General features: G+C 37.3%; 3 protein-coding genes across 3 annotated transcripts; 2 read left to right on the top strand and 1 right to left on the bottom strand.

The window, feature by feature from the left end:
* The first annotated feature begins 8,086 nt into the window (after positions 1-8,086).
* On the top strand, positions 8,087-9,508 carry LOC129237743 (serine/threonine-protein phosphatase 6 catalytic subunit). The gene is made up of 4 exons (XM_054872664.1): positions 8,087-8,527; positions 8,603-8,761; positions 8,821-8,975; positions 9,030-9,508. Exons 1-4 carry the CDS (start codon positions 8,234-8,236, stop codon positions 9,331-9,333), a joined length of 912 nt encoding a protein of 303 aa, XP_054728639.1. The 5' UTR covers positions 8,087-8,233; the 3' UTR covers positions 9,334-9,508.
* A 97-nt stretch (positions 9,509-9,605) lies between these two features.
* Positions 9,606-11,799, bottom strand: LOC129237742 (N-chimaerin). Its single transcript, XM_054872663.1, has 4 exons — positions 11,561-11,799; positions 10,382-11,506; positions 10,183-10,288; positions 9,606-10,122 (listed from the first exon to the last, which is right to left on the bottom strand). The coding sequence occupies exons 1-4, from the start codon at positions 11,625-11,627 to the stop codon at positions 9,963-9,965; spliced, it is 1,458 nt and encodes a 485-aa protein (XP_054728638.1). The 5' UTR covers positions 11,628-11,799; the 3' UTR covers positions 9,606-9,962.
* Positions 11,800-12,299: 500 nt separating this feature from the next.
* On the top strand, positions 12,300-21,926 carry LOC129236786 (uncharacterized). The gene is made up of 2 exons (XM_054871011.1): positions 12,300-13,779; positions 18,861-21,926. Exons 1-2 carry the CDS (start codon positions 12,688-12,690, stop codon positions 20,391-20,393), a joined length of 2,625 nt encoding a protein of 874 aa, XP_054726986.1. The 5' UTR covers positions 12,300-12,687; the 3' UTR covers positions 20,394-21,926.
* The last annotated feature ends 2,482 nt before the right edge of the window (positions 21,927-24,408 follow it).

Here is a 24,408-nt window from a genome sequence, read left to right as displayed (position 1 = left end):
GGTGCATTGCTTATCTGTTTGTATACTGCAGCTGTCTAGTTCACACGTGCCAAATATGGTCGTTTGCCAAAATTATACATCTTCCGATAGGGTGACACATTTTACGCCACCTTGTAGTTAAAATGTATATAATATGCGGCTTAGTTACAAAACAAACAGCTGGCGTGTGGAATTGTACGAGCACGTGTATATATGTATGTCTGTGTATATAAAAGTATTACAATACAACAACAACATTTATCAAGGAATATTAATCGAGTTTTATTCGTTGGTACTTACGAAATTCAAAATTTATGACTTGTACGTATGTATGTATTTAAGTTATATTGTAGTTATATAAGCAACACTGTTTCACTTATTACTGTATTTTTGCTGTTGTTAATATTACCCAGCAGTAGTTGGAATTTATTGTAAAACTTAACTGAAAATTTTAAATTTAGAAAAAACTCAAAAGTAAAAATAGTAAACTGATTTTAAAACGATAGAGTTTTAAATCTAAAAACCTTACTTGTAAGTATATATGCATTCATGAATGAATGTGTTGAGCCTAACCGAATTATTTTATCTCACCCAAACAACTTTCCCAAATTTGGGGAAAACCAGAAAACCCATCTCAAGTATACTAAAAAAAACATCAAAAAATACTTAATACCAATTGTCGATATGTACATTATTTTCTTAGATTAAAATTTTAAATTTAACAGTCCTCGGACACCTTTATTATTCCCTGATAAGCAACTTAGTGATTAAAGTCCCATTTTTGTTTACTCCGAAGTCGATTATTTGCAGTGAACCCACATACATACATACATTTTTATGGTTCGCTGTTTTTGACATTAATAATTTTTAACTTTTAGCCAGATAATAGATCAGGCTAAGATTAAAAGTATTGGCTATGGCCTACCGTAGTAACAACCATATTGAAGCAAAATACTTTATTTTGCCATGCTTCATTTATAAAAGGTACTTCGTTAGGAGCGCTCCATTTTTCAGTGAGTTAGTTTACTCATTTTACGCTGCTTTCAGTAAGTTAGCGTTCTCCACTTACCTTCTCAGCTACTCGGAGTTGAGGATCGATAATGCCCCGAAGACATCTCTGCACGAAATGCGCCTCAAACAGTAAGTATTTAAGCATTCAAGCATTGAGTACGCAATAAAAAACAATAAAATAATAAATAAACAAATTAAAATATTACCAAAGCATTGAAAATGCTACAAAAAGAACATGCGTGAATATTTGTGTATATGTATGTATGGTATGTATGTTTACCGTACGCATGCTCAGTGCTTGGGCGAAGGCAAATCGGCATAGCACTTCGTATCGCAAAAACACCTTTGCTCACATCTACAGCTTGTCGCGATCATTTGCCTTCCTCCTCATTTTCCCTTTTTCATCAGACCACACAGTGGTGATTTTTTGACACATTTTGTTTAAAAATTGCTACAGGATCCAATTTTTGACTTCTTTTAATGGCCAATGAATTCTTATTCAGCAACCTCAAAAACATATACATCAACTTTTTTTTAAATACTTCCGGTGAACATTCTGCGTTTGACCTTGAACTGACCTTCAATTTGACCACGCAAGAACAAATGGATAAGAATTTGGACTCAGCAAGCCCAAAAACGTTTATATCAATTTTTTGAAATTTTTCCGGTGAATATCCTAGGAATAAATTAGTTTTAAAGTTTTTAGGTAGTTACTGGGTGAGTTCATCTCTTAAAGAGGGCTGGAAATTTGAGTATTTGTAGGGTTGTACTTATACTTATATTGCTGTTGATTAGAACTACAATGAAAAAAAATCGAAACCGACTTTGAATACATAGAATTTTTTTAATGATTTTTGGAATTTTTCATCTTTTTCAAGGATGAGTTTTGATATAATAAAAAAAAGTAGAATTCGGGTCCAGACAATCCCTTTCAAAATCATTTACAAGCATTACAAGATTAGGATTTATGAACAAAATTTGCCGAAAAATCCCCATTGGGGACCGCCTGGATCTTTATGACCGTTTACCAAAAATTTAATGATTGTGATTCTATGTTATTACTTACTCAATGATTTAAGCCTTTTGCTTAATGATAACGAATTGATCCGTTACTGGCTTGAAATTTTTTGCAGAGGCAAGAATGATACATTCTGTCAAAAACATATCGGGAATTTGTCTTAAATTTTGTTGTTGAACTGGATTTCGTATGCCGAATCGTTGAAAATGTTGCAGAAAGCCTATGGCGAGTGTGCTTTATTAAAAACACGTGTCTACGAGTGGTATAAGGCTTTTGCAGAGGGCCGAGAAGTCTTAGAAGATTTGCCCCGATCTGGTCGCCCATCAACGTCTTCAACGGATGCAAACGTCGACAAAGTCAAGGAAATGGTGCTGGATAACCATCATTTTAGTTTGAGGGAGATAGCTCGTGACCTTAGCGTGTCTCACGAATCAATCCGCAACATTTTACACCAACACATCAATTGGGCATGAGACGCGTGGCTGCACGACTCGTTCCAAGAGAGTGGAATTTCTTTCAAACAATTCATCGGAAGAAGGTGGCTGAAGGCAAGCTTGAGCAAGTGAATTCCAGCGTATCATAGCAGGTGATGAGACGTGGGTATATGAGTTTGATATGCAAACCAGTTGACAGGCGGCTGAATGGCGCTATCCACATGGGCCGAAACCCAAAAAACCACTTCAAAGTCGGTCAAAAGTAAATGTCAAGCTAGTCGTTTTCTTTGATTATCATGGTGATGTGCACTCGGAATTCGTTCCAAATGGTTCTACGGTAACGCACCGTCTCACAAGGCTCATATTGTGAACATTTTTTTGACCAAAAACTCGACAAATATCATCGAATAACCATCGTATTCACCGGATTTAGCCCCCTGAGACTTTTTCCTTTCCACAAAACTTAAATTGCCACTCCGCGGACGCCGCTTTGAGTCGATGAAGGCCATTAGGGAGAATTCGCTGAAGGAGCTGAAGAATATCTCTTCAAACGCGTTTAAAAGGTGCTTTGATGGCTGGACTAATCGTTGGCATATGTATGTGTATTCCTTCGAATAGATCCTATTTTGAAAGCGACAAAATAAATTTTGACGATTAAATAATTATTTTGCATTTTATTGAACAACTCCCAGTACTTTTTTGACGGAATGTATATTACAAGGTTCGACCAACCGAAGTGAAATTGTGAGACTAACTTCGGCTGCCACGTCATCTGGAATTCGACAGCAGAATTCTACCCGCTCTTTTCACACGTATTCACACACTAGTTCAATGTGCCGTTATTCAGAGGGCAACGAAGCAACACGAGCGGAGGCTGTGCTCGCATATCACCAACAAAATCTCAGTACATCCGCAAACAAACTGCTGCCGTAACCCGGGTAGCGTCAGCAAGTCGGCTGATTACTTCAAAATCGCTGAGAGCCGATTAACGATCCGATGTTGGTCACATTCTCTGCATTCTGTACTTCGTGCATGAGAGTAGAACACGAAGCCGTGGCTGTAAACAGGTGTTTGCCTCACTAATTTGCATTTCAGAGCCATGTCTTGTCGCCAAATCATTTCAATATAGAGATGACCGAGAACTCTGCTGAGGCTCACAGCATTTCTTTGCAACTCTTAATTTAATTATGCCAATAGGAAGGAAGCGTCGAACGTATTTAAAGATCCTTTTCGTATATATGTAGCCATATATCTACAAATTTTCCAAATTACCAATGTCATTTCAGTAATTATAAATTTGCTTTCCCGTGTCAACAATAAATGTCACTAGTACTTATGTCCATATATAATATTTATACACATACAGATGACCATAAATGTATTGTTGGCAATCGTTATCTGCGATCAGGCCTCCCCTGCTCGTGCCTTCTCCTGTAATAAAGCAACCCAAAGTGCGGACATTTGTTTTTAATTAATCGCTTATCAATAATTGGCTTCAGGGTGGGCCGACAGCTGGTTTAATTTTAAATGGCGTGATTTTGATACTGGTAACAATTTCGCGCTCAAAAAGGTAGCAGAAGCTGAGTGACAGTGAACAACATATTGAAATATTGAAAATTTGCTTACAAAGTGTGAATTGTGTGGCCCAAGTTTTGAGTTTGTAAGTGTAAGATTAAAAACCAAAGAATATAGACAACAAAAAAAAAAATGCAAAACAATATCTTAGACTACGAAAATTTACAATATCAAATATTTTTAAAAGATTTCTTAGATACAATAATGTTTTTTCTTGAAAAATATATAATTTTTTACGATATTTTTTAGACTTTTTCATACGATTTTCTTTAGAATTTAATAATTTTTTATGCAACCATGTTACAGAAAAAAATATTTTGGAATCAGGTGATCAGCTGTGGGCATTTTTTGACGGCCAGCTGACTCTCTTACTTATGAATCAGAACGATGTGTCATGTTAATAGATCAAATTTACGTATCTTGTGATCCGAAAACCCGTACGGGATTGTCGAAAGTTTAATGTATTTAGAGAGAATTTCCTGCCAATGTTTGAGTAATTATATTGTTATTATTTTCTTTTTTAATACTGCTCGAAACAACAATTTGGCTACGAATCATAATTATTGACATTTTTTTAATTAATGTTGCCAGTGTGAATTTATGAATTAATTTTTTGTATTAACAGGACGGAACTCCATGTCACAAAGCTCAAACAATCTATATCTTGTATCCCGAAGCTGAAAGGAAAAACTATTAGATCGGTTTTTTGTATGGTGTCGTTAAAGATAGTTATTGTGCGTATAATCCATAAACCCTCCAGAAACCCTTTGGGCGAATATCGGTTGAAGCATTCGTGAGATAGGGCTAGAAACGGTCAATAGTTATATTCCACAACTGTTTCCAATATTATTTATTTTCAACCAAAAATGATAGCAAAAATATTGAACATTTGTTTAAGAAACCAGCTCTTGGCCCACCCTTTATATACAGGTATAAGTATGCGTCTAAGTAGACAAATATTTATTCATATGTACACAAGCAACTTATTTTTTACACATTTTAGCACAGTTTAATATTCTCGCAAGTCATATTAATCAACATCCAACCCAAATAAAAGCAGTTTTATAGTATAATTATATATATGTAAACACATACATACATACTATATTCAGATGTATATACATAGGTACCCTGCAGTGAAACACCAAACTTGTCAGCAAAAATACTAGTTTACAATTATTATGTCAGCCTTGAAATCCAACGGAGAATCTCTCTTGCCACAAGCACTGCTTTCGATTAAGTAGGCAATTGAGTTGTAAGGTCCTCTCTCGACGAACACAACTAACACTTTATAAGGCTCTCATCGCAGAAGCTTGGACGTTGGTGATATCTCCCTTGGAGGGCTTGAGAGGGTTTGATTTTTGCACGTTGGCGACGGCGAGTATTGTAGGTGATCACACAATGAGCTTTACGACGACATAGACATAGCGCATCGAATAAAGATTCAGCCTCTCCATTGGCTGGGTCACGTCCTTCGAATGGATACAAAAACTCCGGCTATAAAAGTATTCGATGCGGTACCAGCTGGTGGTAGCAGAGAAAGGAGAGTGCCCTCTCTGTGTTGGAAAGATTAAGAGAGTACGAACTTGACTTCATTTGGTGTGTCCAACTGGCGCCGGTTAGCACGAGAAAGAAACGACCGCTTTGTTTAGCGGAAGCGGTAATCGCACCAGTCAAGAAGAAGAATATTTTTGAAAATATACTTAATATAAAGTTTTTTATTTGTATTCATAAATTTATTTTATTTCTTTATTTCAAATTTGTGTTTTTGTGTCATAATTTCACTTCCATTCTTTTTTTTGTCTAATTTGAACTAGTTTGAGACTGGTATATTTCTGATAGAAATCTGGCAATTGACATCAGGACAATATCAGTTGGTTGTATGGGCAACAAGCAGTTGCCTATCTAGTTGTGAGGTAGTTTATTAACTCGTTTATTTAACTATAGGGTGTAATGCACCTGAAATACCACTACAAACATGTCTTCAATTTACTTAAATGCTGTATACAATTGGCAGACTTTTGTATTTAACACGCTTTCCCCTCACTTTCGCTAACACTGATTTCCATTTTACTTATTTGTTCGCTTATATTCTAATATATTTGATATAAATTGCCAGAATAGCTTATCAATTATAAATAGCCTGTTATCAGCCTTTAGTGCGCCATCACTGATGTACCTACGAATCCGCTTTGTGCACAAACAAAGCCTGAGTTTTGGGGTTATCTTCGATAATTACTCTGAAATTTTTTACTTAAGTAATTAATTATTATTATTAAATTTATAATTATGTATTTATGATTTCGATAGACGTTCTACGTAAAATTAAGATGAAACAGCGTGTCTGATATTTGAGAGAAATTTAAGAATTCAATTCAATTCACAGAAATTAATCACCAAGTACAAAAAACAAAAAGACTATAGTAGTAATAACATACGACTTGTGTTACATAAAATTATTCTCTAACACTGACTAATACGGTTTTTATTTATTTATTCAAGTCTATGAACCAATATTTTTACAGACTCGTTGAAGTAAACTAAAGCCTATTGGCATTGAATTCTTGCATAGCTGTGGGTAAGAATTGATTGCAAATTTGGTTTGAGCATTGGACCGATAGAAGAATGCTTGAATAACATTGAAGACAAAATTTAATGATAATGCAGATCTACGGCTTTCGAGAGTTTTCGGATTTATCAACAAAAGACGAGATTTGTACGATGGTATAGTTGTTTGAAAATTCAGGAAACGAAGAGAAAATTTCTCTTTTCTCTGCTCTATTCCTACACTCGAAAGTTGATGGTAACTTTGAGTTTACACAGACAATTCCCTGAAGACCATTGAAAAAACGTATTAGCTGTCAAAAAAAGGCGTCTAAAGACAATTCACTTTTAAGCAACCGCCGTTAGTATCATTTCGTTGAAAATTACTTGCGTTGACTTCGACAAGTTGCGCGCTCTTTTGTGATTAGGTTCATTTTCTTTCGCGAATCACAACGAAAAGTCGCCAAATTGGCTAGTTACGCCAAATCATTTGCCAAACCAAGTTAACTGTCTTTGAAAAATCAGAGACAATAACGAAGACAATGAGAGAACTATGAATGTATTAGTAAAACTGACTCGTGTAAACTTCAAGTAAGGTATCCAAACAAAGACTGTATTTTCGAGATGAGAACGCACAAAACTTCAAGACAAAGTTTTTAGCGTGCACGGATCAGTAAACTTCACAACATTACGACATAAATAACCAAGAACAGAGTAAGACTTCGCAATAACAAATTTTTTAAAGCTGGGCTTTCGTCAAAAATAATAACCAAGTCTTTAGTTTATTTGCCGTTTTGTAGAATATTGTTGATTTACAATACGATGTATTGTGAATATTTCAGAAATTTTCTTTATATTCTTCATAAATGAAAACCATTAATAAAAATTTTGTATGTATTAAGTAGTTTACGATGCGTGAATCGTAATCGGATAATTTCAGTGTGCAATAGATACTAATATAGGGTTATGCAATAGGTGCGCTTCAACTTTTTTCCGATAGGGAGGGCGAACTACGCAATATTTTTTATTTTTCGCTTGTCATTTGTAAACTTCATTAGTATACATTTCATCATGGAACGCTACACACTTGAGCAACGATTGCAAATCGTGCAAATTTTTTATGAAAATAATCGTTCTGTTGCTGCTACTTTAAGAGCATTACGACGATTTTACGGTCCATTTAACAAGCCGTCCCGTTTTGAGGTTCTGTGAAGTCATTGGTCTACAGTAACAAGCCGGCGACGATTTGTGAGCTCAGAGCCAATATTGAACGCGAAATTGCTGGAATTTCGGCCGATTTATGCAAAAGAGTGGTCGAAAATTGAGTTGAAGCGCTCTTACTGAAAAACCCTATATAATAAAGCATCAGAATACGATTTTATTTTAAAATTTTTTAGTTTAAGTTTGTATATATTTTTCAAGTGCAACACATATTCTATTTTAAAGTTTGTTGAAGTTACAGTACACTATTGAGAATGAGCTGCCGTCAAAAAGCAGCACATATAAAGAAACATTTTGACGTTTCTCATTGTCATCAGCGACACTATGCTAAAACAATACTTTTGGCCCGTGACAGCATAAAATCGCCCAAACTTATTAGAATTATTCTCTAAATAATCTTAGTAAAACCGCTTAGAACATAAAATAAAGAACAAAAAAATACGCAAATACAATGCCAGATCTCGACAAGTGGATAGAAACAGTGAAGGAGTGTAAATACCTGCCAGAGAATGACTTGAAGAAACTGTGTGATATCGTGTCTGAGATTTTGCTCGAGGAGTCCAATATACAACCAGTTAGCACGCCCGTCACGGTCTGTGGAGATATACATGGGCAATTCTACGATCTGGAAGAACTATTTCGTACAGGTGGTCAAATACCCGACACTAACTATATCTTTATGGGTGATTTTGTCGATCGTGGGTACTACAGTCTCGAAACATTGACACGTCTGCTTACGCTGAAGGTGGGCATCACCAATGGGTGTTGATTATGTGGTTGGCACACTTAATTTTATTCTTCGTTTTCTCAACATTTACAGGCACGTTATCCCGATCGCATTACATTATTACGTGGCAATCATGAATCGCGACAAATTACCAAAGTTTATGGCTTTTTCGATGAATGCTTCACCAAGTATGGTAACGCTAATGCATGGAAATATTGTTGCAAAGTATTTGATTTGCTGACTATCGCTGCGGTATGTTTCATAACTTGTTGATTGTAATAAGCATTTAAATTGATGCGCTCACATCTTAGATTATTGATGAAGAAGTGCTTTGTGTGCATGGTGGTCTAAGTCCTGAAATAATCACACTCGATCAAATACGCACAATTGACCGCAATGGCGAAATTCCCTACAAAGGTGCATTCTGTGATCTGGTTTGGTCAGATCCAGAGGATATGGATCTATGGTATGCTGATATATATTTTATTATATTATATTTTATCTTTAATTTTATTTTCAGGGGTCAAAGCCCTCGTGGCGCTGGTTGGCTGTTTGGTCAGTTAGTTACCAAAGATTTCATGTATATCAATAATTTAGAGCTAATATGTCGCGCACATCAGCTTGTCAACGAGGGCATTAAATACATGTTTGATAGTAAACTTGTAACGGTGTGGTCGGCGCCGAACTATTGCTATCGCTGTGGCAATGTGGCTGCGATTTTAAATTTCAAAAACGTCAAAGATCGTACAACCAGTATTTTCAATGCGGTGCCAGAAACGGATCGAGTTATACCACATCAAAATACTACACCATATTTTCTGTAAATATGTATATACTGTTATTTAGAGAACGAATTTTGTTTGTCAACCCCGCCCAAGAATGATTACTCATTGAGTATTATTTGCCTTTAATGTTTACGCCTGTGTTCTATCTTTCTGCATTCTTTTGATATACTCGATTTATCATCGATTTTTAGTAAAAATCTATTAAAAAGACAAATATCTGTTATCTATCAAAATTAAGGAAATGGTGTTCAAATGTCAAAATGATTAGCCCAATTGCAGTTTTCACCCTCACTGAAAATTATATGGCAACGTTTTCTAATACGTATCTTAAAAATTGGATTTTATTCCTCTACGTAAAAAATACTTTGGTTTTACATATAAAAAAGTTGTATGGAATTTAAGAATGTGTAAAATTTGTTTTAAATATTCGACAACTAATTTTTATAATCATAAATTCATGGTTCTCGGCATCTGCTGTTTGGAACGAATTTGTAAATAATTCTTCGAGAGAAAAATATATTCATCTCTCCCTTCAAAAACTTTTGAAGTTAATTTTTTGCCTAAAACTGTTCAGTTTCTGTCTACTTTGAGCCACTGGTTGCACTTATCCCTAACATTTCTTTCATTTTGCAAAATTACACTCTGACAAAAGTGCACAAAATACGAGACTAAACGAAAATGTCACTGCAGTTCGCAATTAATGTAGATAACATAAAAATCTCTTCCGTTAAATTAGTCATATGCTGTGGAGTAGCAATTAGTGTTGGCGCAAATACGGTGGCCAAGTTGTGTTCATTCATTTTGTTGGCGGCATAATGAGAAGAAACTCTAAAATGAATAAAAGGTCGTAAATAAACAAACTGTTAACTGCCTATTATTTAAAGTTACCTTTTTAAATGCTCTGCCATGAATTTCAGGCAATTATAATGCGCTGGCGGCAAACGCTTAGCCGAGTCAGTCATATTTTTTATCTGCTCGACAGCATTGGAAGTTCCTAAAAGCAAAAATAATTTGTTGAATAACCAAGAAACGAAGCGATGTATTTTGTTTATATATATATATGTATATTGTTTTTGTAGTTAATTACTTGCTGCTTGCATAAAGCTCGGATAAGCTTGGAACGTTATAAGCGGTACTGGCAGCAGCCGTAGATAGAGTTTTAAAGTGCCTGCTATAACATTAACATTGCCGTAAGCTGCCTCCGACATGTCCGTTTTCTCACCATCGCGGTCCAGCGCCAACTTGAGTGCGTCTATTTCATCGGCAAACCCAGACACGCGATAAATACCCTCCTGTAGCATGCCACGCGCCTCCACCTCTTCCACGCAACGTCGCACAACGAATGGTATGCTAGATTGGTACAGCTGCACCACCGTCGTCAAATCAGTACCAAACACACCACGTATACGCTTCATATCCGGCACACATTTAGCCGGCACAAGTTCTGCGCATTTGAAATGCGCCATAAATCCACACGCCTCACACTTCATGCCCTGTGCTGTAAAACCCCAAAGAAAATTTGCACAAAACTCACACCAATTGAGTCCTTTAAAATTGTGCACTCGGAAGGTGTGCACCTTTTCGTAAACTAGTGGCAGTATGGAATCAGCAGTGTCACTTGAATCTTTCGCCACAATAGAGTTATCATTATGTTGAATTGGCTTAGTACTGTTCGAGATGTCATTTAAATCCGCATTTGCGTTTTGCTCCGCTTCGCAATTACTTTTCGCCGTCACAATTGACCTACCCAGTTCATGAGAAAGTGCTCTTAACTTTCGACGATTAAGCGTCATATATGGGCTCTGTTGGTAGCAATTCCGTGTCTGCTGATTGATTTGCAGTATAATTGGTGCGGCGTGCAATTGCATATAAAAATTAACCAATCCATCGGCGACCAGATCATGAATTGTATCGTAGTGTTTGGATTGTTCTTGTAAATAATGTCCTTTGCCACGCTTATAATAAATCTTGAAGTGCTTTGCACGATTGTTGAAACGTACGCTCAATGTGAAATAATCGATAGCATTTGGACTTCGGCGTAGCATGTAAGTGCCATCAGGCTTATTGGACAAAAGTTGCTCGGCTTCTAGGTGGCCTATTACACCATGATATTCCGGCCCATAACAATGGCTTTCACTAGTAATGCTGGCGGGCAAAGGACATGTGCGATGCAAGGGTTTGGGAGTAGGCGCTTCTAATTGAATTTTATACACTACAAAGATGCGGATTAGAAGTGGAGAAGGACTCAAATAATTAAACTGCTTACATTCTGGTTTCCACACTTTTTGCACAGGCGAACTGGGCTCGGCAGAAATAGGCGAAGGCCGCGACATTGCGCTACGTTACTCTGGCCGTATAAATTATTTTTTGATTCTAAATTGAATCATTTCCATAAAATCTTTTATACATTGCACTTTCGTAGAAAATTGCATTTGTCGAAAATTGTAAAAAAAATTACTTGTACAAAATAGCAGCAGAAAACGTAATGTCAAGAAAACAGGGCGTTAGGGGAATGCCAACTAAATTAATTTTAATATAAACAGATTTACAAAACATATGTTCAATTCATAATAAAATACTTCAAAGAATTATTATTGAAAAATATTGTGAAAATACTTTAAAACTACCAATATTAATCAACTAATTGAAATATAATTTTTATTTGAGGTCAGTACATGCAGTTCTTCCTTATGGTGGTGTTATTTATGGTCCAAATCCACATATTACTTTTCCAGCACTCCAATCATTTTTTGTAAATTTTTTCAAACTTAATTTGGTTTGAATTTGTAGAAAATCCCCTAAACCATCTCATATATTTTCTTGTGAATCGCCCTGCATTTTGCTTTTGTACTGATATTTGCTCATCCGTTTCATCAGCAACATTGTTAAGCCTGCGCAGATTGTGAGAGAAGCAAATGCAAGAAGAAGACATAACAAAACAAAAATTTTCCATTTCGGGTGATTGATAAAAGTGGAAATGTAATAGCGAAAAGTCGTCTAAATTAGTGAAAACTATTATCAAGAATCTATGTGAGATTAGAAACGCGCGAGAAATTTGATTAGTGTCCTATTAGATCGCTGGCGAGAAGTACATAGAAAAAAAGAGAGAACGGACACGCAACCAAGTAAGAAAAAAAGAAAAGTGAGAAAGAAAACAACGAAAAGATCGTAAGGGGAGGTGCGGTATGACGGGAGAAAGCAGACCCATAGAAGTGAGACCTTGAGAAAAAAGACGACGAATATTGCTTAGAACGGTGTAAAGGCAGAGTGCGAAGGAATGGCGTGTGACTTCCAGCAGCCATAGCGGATAAAAAACAGGAAAACAAACGCAGAAACAAATCAAATAAATCACAGGTGAACATTGTCAGTGAGGCGGCGTAATTGCTGACAAATATGGCAGCAGCTGAGGCGGAAATCGTTTCGGAAGGCGGTGTGGTAGGTGGTGCGCACAGCAGTCGGGAGGCTCGCAATTTAGCCGAGAAGAATCGAAGAGACAAACTGAATGCAAGTATACAGGAGCTAGCCTCCATGGTGCCGCATGTTGCGAGTTCAACACGCCGTCCAGACAAGACCGGCATTTTGCGCTCCGCAACGCATGGATTACGATTACAATACGTATTTGGTAAGTCTGTGCCACGGAGGCCGAGGAGTGGCCACATGGCAGAGCTAACCGAGGCGCCTCAATTCACGGATGCTCTCACAGATTTGCTGGACAGTTTCTTCATAACATTAACATGTCATGGCCAAATCGTTGTCATATCGGCAAGCATAGAGCAACTACTCGGTCATTGTCAATCCGATCTCCATGGCCAAAACATACTAAGCATTACACATCCAGACGACCAATCGCGTCTGCTACAGCAATTAATACCACGTGACATGGAAGCGTTATTCCGCAGTAGCAATGAATATAGACTACATCACCCGTCATCAGGTAATGAGGACGATGAAGCTTTAGAGTCTGACTGTTCAGCGGGGGATTATTACCAGCAGGAAACGACACAGCAGACACATCGCAGTAACAGCCCCGAACACACAGATGCCTACTTAAATGACATTGATCGACGCTTGCGTAACGATCGGCGCACTTTCACAGTACGGTTAGCGCGGGCAGGTACGCGGACGGAAGCAACCCGAAAGTACGAGTTGATGAAATTTGACGGCTGCTTTCGGCGCAGCGATTACTCCTGCTCAGCCGGAACATTCCCCATTGTGTCACAGTTAATACGGCGGACGCGTAACAATGGGAGCGTCGGCCTGCATATGATGCAGCACGACGTCATTGCACAGGCAGCGATGCACGGCATTAGTGGCAATGATGTAGTGCTTGTGGCGATGGCACGGATTATACGATCACCAAAGATAATAAACTACTTTTCGAACGATAATGGGCGATTGGAATACCGAACGAGGCATTTAATCGATGGACGTATTGTTGACTGTGATCAACGAATAGGGCTGGTAGCTGGCTATATGAAAAAGGAGGTAAGCCGGTTTATCATTAAATGCTGTGCTTCGCTGAATAAACACAAGTCGTATCAGTGCTGTGATGGCTAATTAGACAAATTAGGGAAGTAGGCAAGTGCAAAGTTCGGGTTAAGGTCATAGGTACTTTAATGCTAGTTGTACGGTATTGCTTCGGGTAGGTTCGGTCGGTCGATTGCTCGCAGTGCTCTTTTGTTTTGTTGGTATGTTTCCCTTGTGTCTTATCAGTGAGTGAATATGGCATATAAGTGAGATTTATGTACATATTATTATTAAAAATATACTTAATAAACAGTGCAGCTTATCGTTCAACCGATACATACATTCTAACATTTGTATGTTCATAGGTGCAAAGAGGAAAACAGAGAACATCCAAGCATAAAATATAATAATAAATAACGAAATAAAAAAATGTATCTTCAATTGTGTATGATGAAAACAATTTTCGCTATATATATTTGCTTGTATCTCTCTTTCTTCTCTCATCGCTCTATTTACATTCGCACGTTGGGAATATCGTTTTTTTTTTCGTTGTCAAATTTACTTGCTGGATTAATATAATGAATTAGTCACACATTTATAAAATACCATATTTAATATATTTATTTGTTGTTCAGCTCATCAGTGAAGGCATTCACTCGCACTGTCAAGTATTCGGCCAAATTCAATGGAAAACAAAATAAAAAAACACTCCGGTTTTCAGGCTTCCATTAAAAAATTTAGTGACAAAATTTGAATTTTCTGTTCGTTTTACAAACAGGTTTTGTCAAGTGTTTTCAACCCAACCGACTGAGAGACGTTAAATTTTTATGACCGAAATTTAATTTTGTTACATAGTGGGTAGTTAGCAGTCTAACATTGAAAACACAAAAACAAAAAAACACAAAGCGGTCAAAAATTGCTATTCCAGATGCGCAGTTAAAGAATAATTCATAGATAACTAATAAATATAGACACAGATAAGTAGGAAAATAATTATCATAAACCAAATTTAGAAGAATTCAGTTTAGTGGCGATGTGTAGCGCTTAAAGTGCCCTACAAAAAACGAACACTTCCTCCCATACGTGGATGTGGACATATATGTATATGTATGTGTGTACTTACATACACATGTGTACATGGATGTTATTCATTGTTTACTACATACATACATACTACATATCGTCAGCGCTATTAAAATGCTGTACGTTTGTTAGAAATAGAATTATGTAGATGTTTATGTGCAACTATTTTTTTCTTTTATGCATTCTTAATACTTTTTGCCATATCACTCAAGAGCTTGTAAATAAAACAATTTTCTTAATAGCAGTCCGTGACCCCTCTGGGAGAATGTATTCACTGTAGGGGCTGATATCGTGTAGCTATATAATCTACATACATATACATATGCAAACATAGATTAATGTGGTGACGCTATACAAAATCAAATGGAATATATGTATGTATGCTTTCATGCATGCAAATGTATGTACAGTATTTGATTCGAACAATCAAGCATAACTACTTACGAACATAGTAATTACATCACGGACCTCATAAACTTGACTCGCTGAGGCCCAGTTTCTCTTTAGATTTATGGCGCTCGAATTGACGAATTGACTTTTGTCGGGTTAGTTGGTTTTCATAGACCTCCTAAATGTATGCTTTAATAATGATATGAATTAAAGAAACGAGTTAAACAGTGGTTAAAGAGAAAAGCTTAAATTTAGATTAATGCAAGGATGAAAGTAAATGTGTAAATATGTAGATGAACAAAAGGTTTAAGGCAAAAATAAGAATACTAATATAAATGCGTAAAGCTAAAATGACAAGGATAAGTGGAAGCTTAAATTCTTAATGCAAGAGCAAAGGTGAAGGGGAATATGTAGATGAGGAAAGTGATTTTTACTTCACCTAATATTTTAAGCTTTCCCGAATTTTCATGGAATTAAAGGTATTAAAAAAGCATTGCTTATCTATTGAAAACTATCATTATTATCGAATTATCAGTTTAAAGATCAAGTAAAAACTGAACCTATAACGTTTGGGGTAGTAATCAAAATGCCATGCACAAGCGCACCCAGCTACGGTGTTGTTTAACGTTTGTTTATTTGTGTAAGTTTTATTATACAATAGACGTAAACAAGATAGCATTGAGAAGTCGATGGATTTAGCAGGCCATTCACAGTTGGTGAAACTTTACTTAAAAATGTATGTATGTGTGTGTACAAATGTCTTATTTATTTTAAGTCCTTCGTAGATAATTTAACAATCGCAGTGGGCGGTTAGAACGTAGACTGTAGCTCAAGTATTTCGACCATATTTAATTTATTTTATACTAGCTGACCCGGCGCTAGAGGCAATAAAAAATCAGATTTTTGGTTTTATTAAGTACATTTTTTTATTAATCAAGTATTTCAATGAAGCTTTAATAGACTTCACTCTTCAGTTAAGCACCTTGTGATACAGGACATTTTTGGTTTTATTATCAGGTGCAAGAACAAACAACGCAGATGGTTTTCCGACCCGTGAACATGCCACATATGCCACTCAAACGGAAGATCGGTTGGGATCATCGGGATCCTCGGGATGAGAACTTCTTCCCCTTCGAATTTTCCTTTGAGTATCGTCGCGTAAATCACATTGTTCATCAATTTATTTACCACTAAACGCGTACCGTTGCAAAGTTTTGGTGGGCTTATGTTTCGAAGCATGATTACTACGGAGCCATCTTTTAGGCGTAAATTGTGTGGGGGTAAGCCAGGCACATCCAAGGAGTTTACAAATTCAATTGGATAGTTGGTGGCTTCATCTTCGTTTGTTACACAGTCAATGGATTTGAATGAATGCATTGTTCCAATGATATCATTTTGAATTATGTAGTTTAGGTCATTAGGTCATTGCTCGCTCACTCAACCATTCAATCAGTCAATAATGGCAATTTCACTCTTCCACTAAGGCAGTACAATCCGTGCGTTTCTCCGGAAAACTTCAATGCGCCACAATACTCGCAAACAACGTTCATTGGCCCAATGCAAACGCTAGGATGCAAGCAGTAATCAGTGTTGCAATCATATCGAAACGCTGCTCGATTCAAATCAGCACTTGATCTACTTGTTGATCTTTGTTATTCGCTCGACGATCTCGCATTGCCAACCGAGCCGTTCCACGTGGCGCTCTTCACGGGCAATTCCTTGTGCTTCTTCAGTCATTTCATTCGCAATGTTTCGTATCCATCTTGCATTACGGTTTTGTCGGGAAAGATTCGATGGTCTTGGTCGCGGTATTGATAATGATGATTCAAAGAGAATGCAAATTACTGTGATTATGTATTTCTGACAAAATTTATATTATCAAATTTTCTACTTAACCATAGACAAAATTACGTTTAGCTGTCATATGCGTTTTGTTATTCCATATCAGATGCGTTTTTGTTATACCACATTTTATAGTGACTTCACGGAAACGCGTTCGAATGGGATAAAAAGTATCCTATGTATGTCCTTCTCCTGGTTCTAAGCTACCTCTCCACCAATTTTCAGCCAAATCGGTTCAGCCGTTCTCGAGTTATAAATAGTGTAACTAACATGACTTTCTTTTATATATGTATATAGATTTTACATACAATCATATTCAAATAGAACAACTAATAATAGCAATGTACGTATGGACATACAACCTTCAAAGATACTTTTGCTATTTCCGGCTCTTTTATTACATACTTAATTCGGTGTCAGAGTTGTGGTTTTTATAACAGCATGGAACATTTCCACGTACTTTGTGGGGAATGCTGCTGAAATGACAGCTTTTGGTTGGATAATAAATTCGGTTAGTCGCAGTAAAGTAAAACTCACTGTTATCTGTGCAAGGCCTACGTCTCCAATATCCAGGTGGTCAGGGTAGTGATAAACAATTTTTTATTCGCTTATAACATTCAAAACTTAGCTTAGCGTGAATCAGCTCTCATATCACGTAAGGGTTTTATCTCGTTGACATTGGTGGGGGTGGGTGACCTATGAGCACACTTTGGGCAAAGTTCGAATAGCGTCGCGATGCTCATATATCCTTCAAGCTTACATTTGAATTTGAAATTGAATGGTTTATATTGGTGTGGAAACATAAAAGGGCGCTTACATCCTTTGTTGGGTGCTTTTCCGAGCTCATCTCCAATTCCTAGCGTGCGTCTTTTAATTCTCAGAAAGATATATGGTCTTGTATGATTTGAAGATGATACTTACCGCATTCGGTACAATGACGAGTTAGACACACTTATCAGAGGAGCAAATGTTAACAGATACGTTCAAGCGAACTCATAAGGCGGTAGAAGAAGAGGTCGGCCAAGAAAGAGATGGAGAGATGGCAAAGAAGACATACGAACTATGGGTATATCCGGTGGCAAAGGAGAAACTGAAAACCGTGTGCCGTGGATGCGAATTATAACGGAAGCAATGGTTCACACCGAACTCTGATGCTGTGATGATGATGGTTTACTATCGCCTGCCGAGGGGCGTCTCCTGTATGTTTTTCTATCATTTTGGTGTTTCGAGGCCGGGTACTACCGTATGGTATTCACGCCCAAACCCATTCCGCTACGGTATACGGTTAGAAGTTTCTGAAGTTGTAGCAATGTAAGCATTCTCCATAAATGTTTGGGGACTATTGCTAGAGTGACAGTCCTTGGCCGGATACAAATCCGGATCGTTTCGGTAATGTAGGATCTACTATCCTTGTAATGTGCCAGGTTATAAGTTGTATGCGCCATACAATAGCCATTATTATTACAGTTATAGCCGGACGGTAAATGATGGCCCAATTGACAAAATGGGTTAGAGGGCACTTCGTAAGTTCGCTTATATGCAGCCATTTTACAGCAGTGGTGCCTTGAGCGTAACCATAGTGACCCAAACCCAGCCTTTAGTTGTTATTCTTTATGTGAGAAATCAGAAGGCGAATTGAAGATTAAGCAGATTATTTTGGGGTGCTATCACATCATTGACAGCTTAAAGATTTTAAAACATTTCATAGCTTTTTTTTATAAAATTTTCGAATTAACTTTAAAATTTTTTTTTTTGTTTCGCATAAATTTTCTTACCTCTTCCAGGTCTTCAACCTCAGCCCTTTCTCATTTATGCATCAGGACGATGTGCGTTGGGTGATTGTGGCGCTCCGCCAAATGTACGACAATAACGAAGATAGAGGCGAAAGCTACTATCGACTACTCACAGCCAATGGTCGCTTTATATATTTGCATTCGATTGGCTACATCGACGTCGCAGATAAATCCCGTAATGTGTACTCTTTTGTTTGCATCAACACGCTGCTAGACGAGGAGGAGGGCCGTCGACGGTTGCAACAAATGAAAGATAAATTCTCAACGATTATCAAAACAAAGATACCTAGCAATTCGCTGCTGGATGTACCTGCATCGGAGAATCCCCAGCAACTAGAGCGCATTGTACTTTATTTAATAGATAATTTACAACCACGCCATGATAACGGTAGCGGTACGGGTTGTGGTGAAGACACTACCACACAGGCGGATAATGTGCGGTATGCAAAGACGCCGCCTCTATCACTTGTTCCGCCTGAACCCGCCTCGGTTAAAAGCTCAATTTCCCAATCTGTGTCGGTTGTAAATGTGACGGTGGCTAAAAATATGCAAAAAAATCTCAACCAAATGAAAAGTCCGCACAGCGTTACCAGCAGTGACTTGTCGCTATCGCCAGCAAGCAGCATCGATTTAGGTGATGATTTCGGCGATCACATGGGCGCCGTACCGCCCACTTCCATTCACTCCAACACAGCGCCAGCGACCATTACACAACGGCCGACAGTGCTCCAACTAAATACACAAGCATCCACAAGCGCGCCATTGACATGCGCACCGCAGTCACCGCCTCAGCGTCCATCACCGAAGTCGCCACGCAGTGTGCTCGAACAGCGTCTAACGGCACCACCGCAGCCAACCACTTCAAGCGCGCATATGACCGCCGCATATAACTGCAATGGTGCTAACGATGCGTTGCAACAACCCATGTCCGTGCTGAAACGATTGCGTCCAGCAGCATCCAGTAGTACAGCCACCAGCATTAATAGCAACAGCATTAACTGTAGCACCACGCTTGAAGAGAGTGTCAGTCCGGCAAAACGTTGTCAAACAGCCATTCCGGTCAACTCATCACCCGAACTGTTGCCAACGTCGATTATTACCAAGCCGGCTGAGATACATGCCGTCATCAGTAATTCCCTAGAGAACATCGACCAGTCGCTGCAGAGCATACAACAGAACGCACGCACGTTAAGTCAACAACATGCACGTCTGCTGCCCAAAACTGTGGTGCCATACGCCTTCAACCACAAATTGGACGCCATCTTTGTAGAGCATCAGCGACAGGCCGAGCAGCTCATCAATATCAAGAATGAATATGACGTGCATTTGCAGCAGCAGCAACAACAATTCGCCTTGGAAAACTTCGCAGTGACAGAAACAACACATTTTCAGCAGCTACAGCTGCAGTTGCAGCAGCCGCAGGAGCAACAACCGGACAGCGGCGGCGGTGGGGTCGAATTGCAATTGACGGTGAATTATGCAGAACCAACAGCAATGTTGAATCAGCTGGAAAAGCGGCTGTAGTTTGTGTGGCCTGCCTGTGGTAGCAGGTGGCTTGGGCAATAGCTCTGAAGATGGCGATTGATGAGCTAAGCGCAGTGGCAGCATTTTAGAGTCTGAGAGCAGTGAAGGCCCGCTGCGCAGTCAGATGCATAAGCACAAAGGCTGGTGAGCGTGCAGCTATTGCGTGCATTGTGCTGTGTTACACAATTAAAACACAACAACAAACAACAAAACAAAGTTCAAATTCTTTTAAATTCTCTAACTAATCAACAAAATATTTTTCACATAACATTTCTATGGTGATTAACAAGTATGAATGTGTGTGCATTGGCAAAAAAGCGTAGTTACATATGTATGTATGGATATCGGTGTTGTTTAGCACTGTAGTGGCCCAGTGCACAGCACCATAGATTTGTGCTTCTAAGGTACTTGCGTTGAGAATTGTTAGTGTACGAAGTGCAGCTAACAAGCGAATAAGCAAATGGAAAGTGAAATGCCGAAACTGATGGCAACATAAGATGTTTCTGCATAACTAATATGCGGGAGTATTTGGATATTATCGTAGATATTGCTTACCGAAGACTTAAGCGTTTAATAAGTGAATTTCGAGTTGGATTTCCGGGAAATCAAAATTTAGTAAACGAAAAAAGTTTGGTGAAATTTATTGTGTAAATTAAATTTAAAAAAATATTTACGAGCAAAAATGGTGCACAATTATAAAAAGGCCTATAAAAATAAACAAATCGGCAATAAATGTTATTTTTACATTTTGTACAAATTCCGAAAAAAATCAAAGTACTCACTTTGCTTAAAGTTAGTTGCTTGCTTTACATTTTTGTTATTGAGCTATTTTTCGAAGGTCTTTTGATAACTTCATCAAATGAAAGATTAGGCGTAGACTTTTTCCATGATGACTTGCAAACAAATTTTTATATGGCATTACACGAAAACCAAAACTCGGGAGTTGTCAAATATATGTAACGAGTGTGTGCGCTTTTCGCCAAATGTTTTGTATGAGACTATACAATGCAAAGTAAAAGCGAGCATTTTCATTAAAAATAAAAAATGATAATAAAAAAATAGTAAAAAAAATAGCTAAAAATCTTTTGAATAACATTTAGCGAACAAAACAAAAAACCAAGTTATAAAAATCTAAATAAAAATATTTTTTTTCTATAAAACTAAGCGCGCAACCTTGCAAATGATTAAACAAATTTAGTGACTGTTAAGCCAGATTTAAACTTGCTATAACTATTATTAAAGCAAAAACAAAACAAATACTAAAGGTGCAATGTTGGTCGTCATTTTTGTCGCATTTTGTTGTTAAAGCATTTTCACTCTACGTGCTTTGCTTTTCGCAATTCTCAACTTATTTTTAAATTTTTTATAATCTATACATATTTTGTGTTACTTATTTTTCTCTAAAGTGTTTGATTATATATTTTTTAAACAACTAAAATATATTTAAAAAAGTGCTATCACTTTTTAATTAGGGTTTTAAGTTTAAACACAATTAGGTAAATCTATATCAGTCTTTTTACAAATATGTATGTATGTTTTATTAAATTGTTTTACAATTTGTTTTGTTTTTTTTGTTATTTTACTACGTTTATTAAACCTAAGCTTAAAGCAAAAAAAAAAAAATATATATATACATATAATATATTTAAGCAAATATTAACACAACTGTGTGGTAGAACTAAATGTGTATGTATATTTAAATATCACTGTTTTTATGATACACTCTATATGCTACACACCTTCACACACGCATATGTATGTAACTGTTAAGCATGTAGGTACTCTGGCATGATAATTGCAAAAATTTGACGTTGTTTTTTTTTATAAAACAGCGTGTAAGTAAAAATTATATGTACCAAATGTGGAAAATATGAATGTAAATCTATGTATGTAAATCCATGTACTATATATGTTCGTCGCAAGCCATATATTGGGAGTAATGCAACACATACATGTGGTATTTTGTACATAAGTTCAAAACAAAACTAATATGCGCAGATTTAATTTTGGAAAATCAAATAATAAAAAATTTAACGTCAAACATGTATGCTGAGGAGAGCTCGTACTATTTTTTAATGTATTGTATTAATATAAGAAATAAATTAAAATAAAATTAAATAAAGGAACGTGTAATTCGAATTTCTTTACTTTCTTTCAATTGCGGTATTTCTGGAAAAATAAAAATTGCAAAATTACGGATGCGTTAGCTTTTTCAATATGCAAAAAAACACGAAAATCTGTTTTTTAACCCTCCTTTGGGCACCGCTCTCATCGGAAGTTGGGTATCTTGGAGTGATGCTTGACTCCAAACTCCATTGGAAACTACACATTGAAAATCGGGTAAAGAAGGCCAGTATAGCCTTCTACTCCTGCAAATCTATGTTCGGTAAAATACCGGGACTCAAGCCACAGGTCGTGCTGTGTATGTACAACGCAGTGGTTTTGCCAATTTTAAACATATGGATGCCTGGTTAGGTGGGAAGCTCTTTAGAAGGGCTATAATATCATTAAACTGGGGGAGCATGTAAAACTTGCCCCAGTGCTGCCCTGAATGTCCTTTTACACTTACTTCCCATCGATTTTTCCGTAATTTCCATCGCAGCTTAAAGTGCAACCAGGTTAAAGGATATTGGCCTCTGTAGACCATCTCTCAGGGGACATGGTAGCATTTTTGCGCAGTTAACACCGCATTTCTCCAAACTTCGAACAGATCTCTCTATCCGCAAACTAGAGTTTGAGGGTCATGCTAGAGCAATCTTTCTAAACAGGCAAAATTGGATCGAGGGGAAAATCTGTACTGAAACTTGCACCTCTGTCTTCACTGACGGTTCCAAGATGGAATCGGGAGTTGGAGCAGGGGTTTTCTCTAAATCAGCCAATTTATCTATTTCCTTGAAAGTGCCAAAAACTACTAGTGTTTTTCAAGCAGAAGTCTTTGCGATCTTGGAGGCATGCAAAATGCTTAGGGAACGCAGGAGCGATTTTCTCCGATAGTCAAGCCGCGACTAAGGCTCTGATGACGCCATGGTGCAGAATGACATTAGTAAACTCCTGTAAAGAAAAGATCAACTCTCTTGGGTGTGCAGGTAACATTTGATTGCCAGGAAGGAGACTGAATTGGCCTCAGATGTTAAAGGGTAACTGCACAAATTATTTCTCAGGAAAGCGCAGAAAAGATGGAGCCCTATTTCTTTATGTGCAGAAGCTGTGGGGAACTTTCAGAGAAGAACACTGTAGAGCATTTTCTCTGTAAATGTGCGGATTTGACAGCTAGACGACTAAGGTCACTGGGAGCTCCTTTCTTCGACAGCCTGGGGCAGTGCGCTAACCTAAATTCATTCAATCTTCTCCATTATGATGATGCGAGATGAAATCTTTTGACGGATTTTTCGAATACATTGGTCCTTGCAAACATCGAAAATCGTATGAAAAATCCAGCCGTTATTTCTCAATTCACTACTCGTTTGACTATATAATCATTTTTCAACAAGCCCTGGGAATATAGTAGTCAACCAACCAACCGGAGCCGATACACTCACAGGGAAAGAAGATTGTCGTCTTTGTCTACAAGGAGGTGAAAAGCTTTGTCGAAAAACTCGTTGCTATTGTATTGTATGCAAGAATCCACTATGTCAACAGCACTCAAAAATCTCTTATAGGTACATGTTTTGCTTGCCTTTATTTCATATTAAATTTCATTGTAATCAACTTTTTTTTTCAACCATCTTCAAAATGAGTCACAATAAAGAACAAAACAAAAACATTTTTTTTTTCATAAGCCAACATATTTTCAGCTACTATTTTGCTTCTGTAGGTAGCTCAATGCATGCAGGCACCAATGAAAAAGGTAAGAAATTAAAAATATATATCGCAGGTAATGAATGGAAAATGGATTATAAATGTGGCGCATTTGCCACACATTTCCTTACAAATGCATTTAAATACAGGACGAAAAAATATACTTTTTTTCGCCCTGTTCGAGGGCTTTTTTTAAAAGGTCATATCCATAAATCGA

This window comes from Anastrepha obliqua, chromosome 2 (genome assembly GCF_027943255.1).
Source record: "Anastrepha obliqua isolate idAnaObli1 chromosome 2, idAnaObli1_1.0, whole genome shotgun sequence".
In the NCBI taxonomy this organism is placed as follows: Eukaryota; Metazoa; Arthropoda; class Insecta; order Diptera; family Tephritidae; genus Anastrepha; species Anastrepha obliqua.
This window is presented reverse-complemented; position numbering and strand designations above follow the sequence as displayed.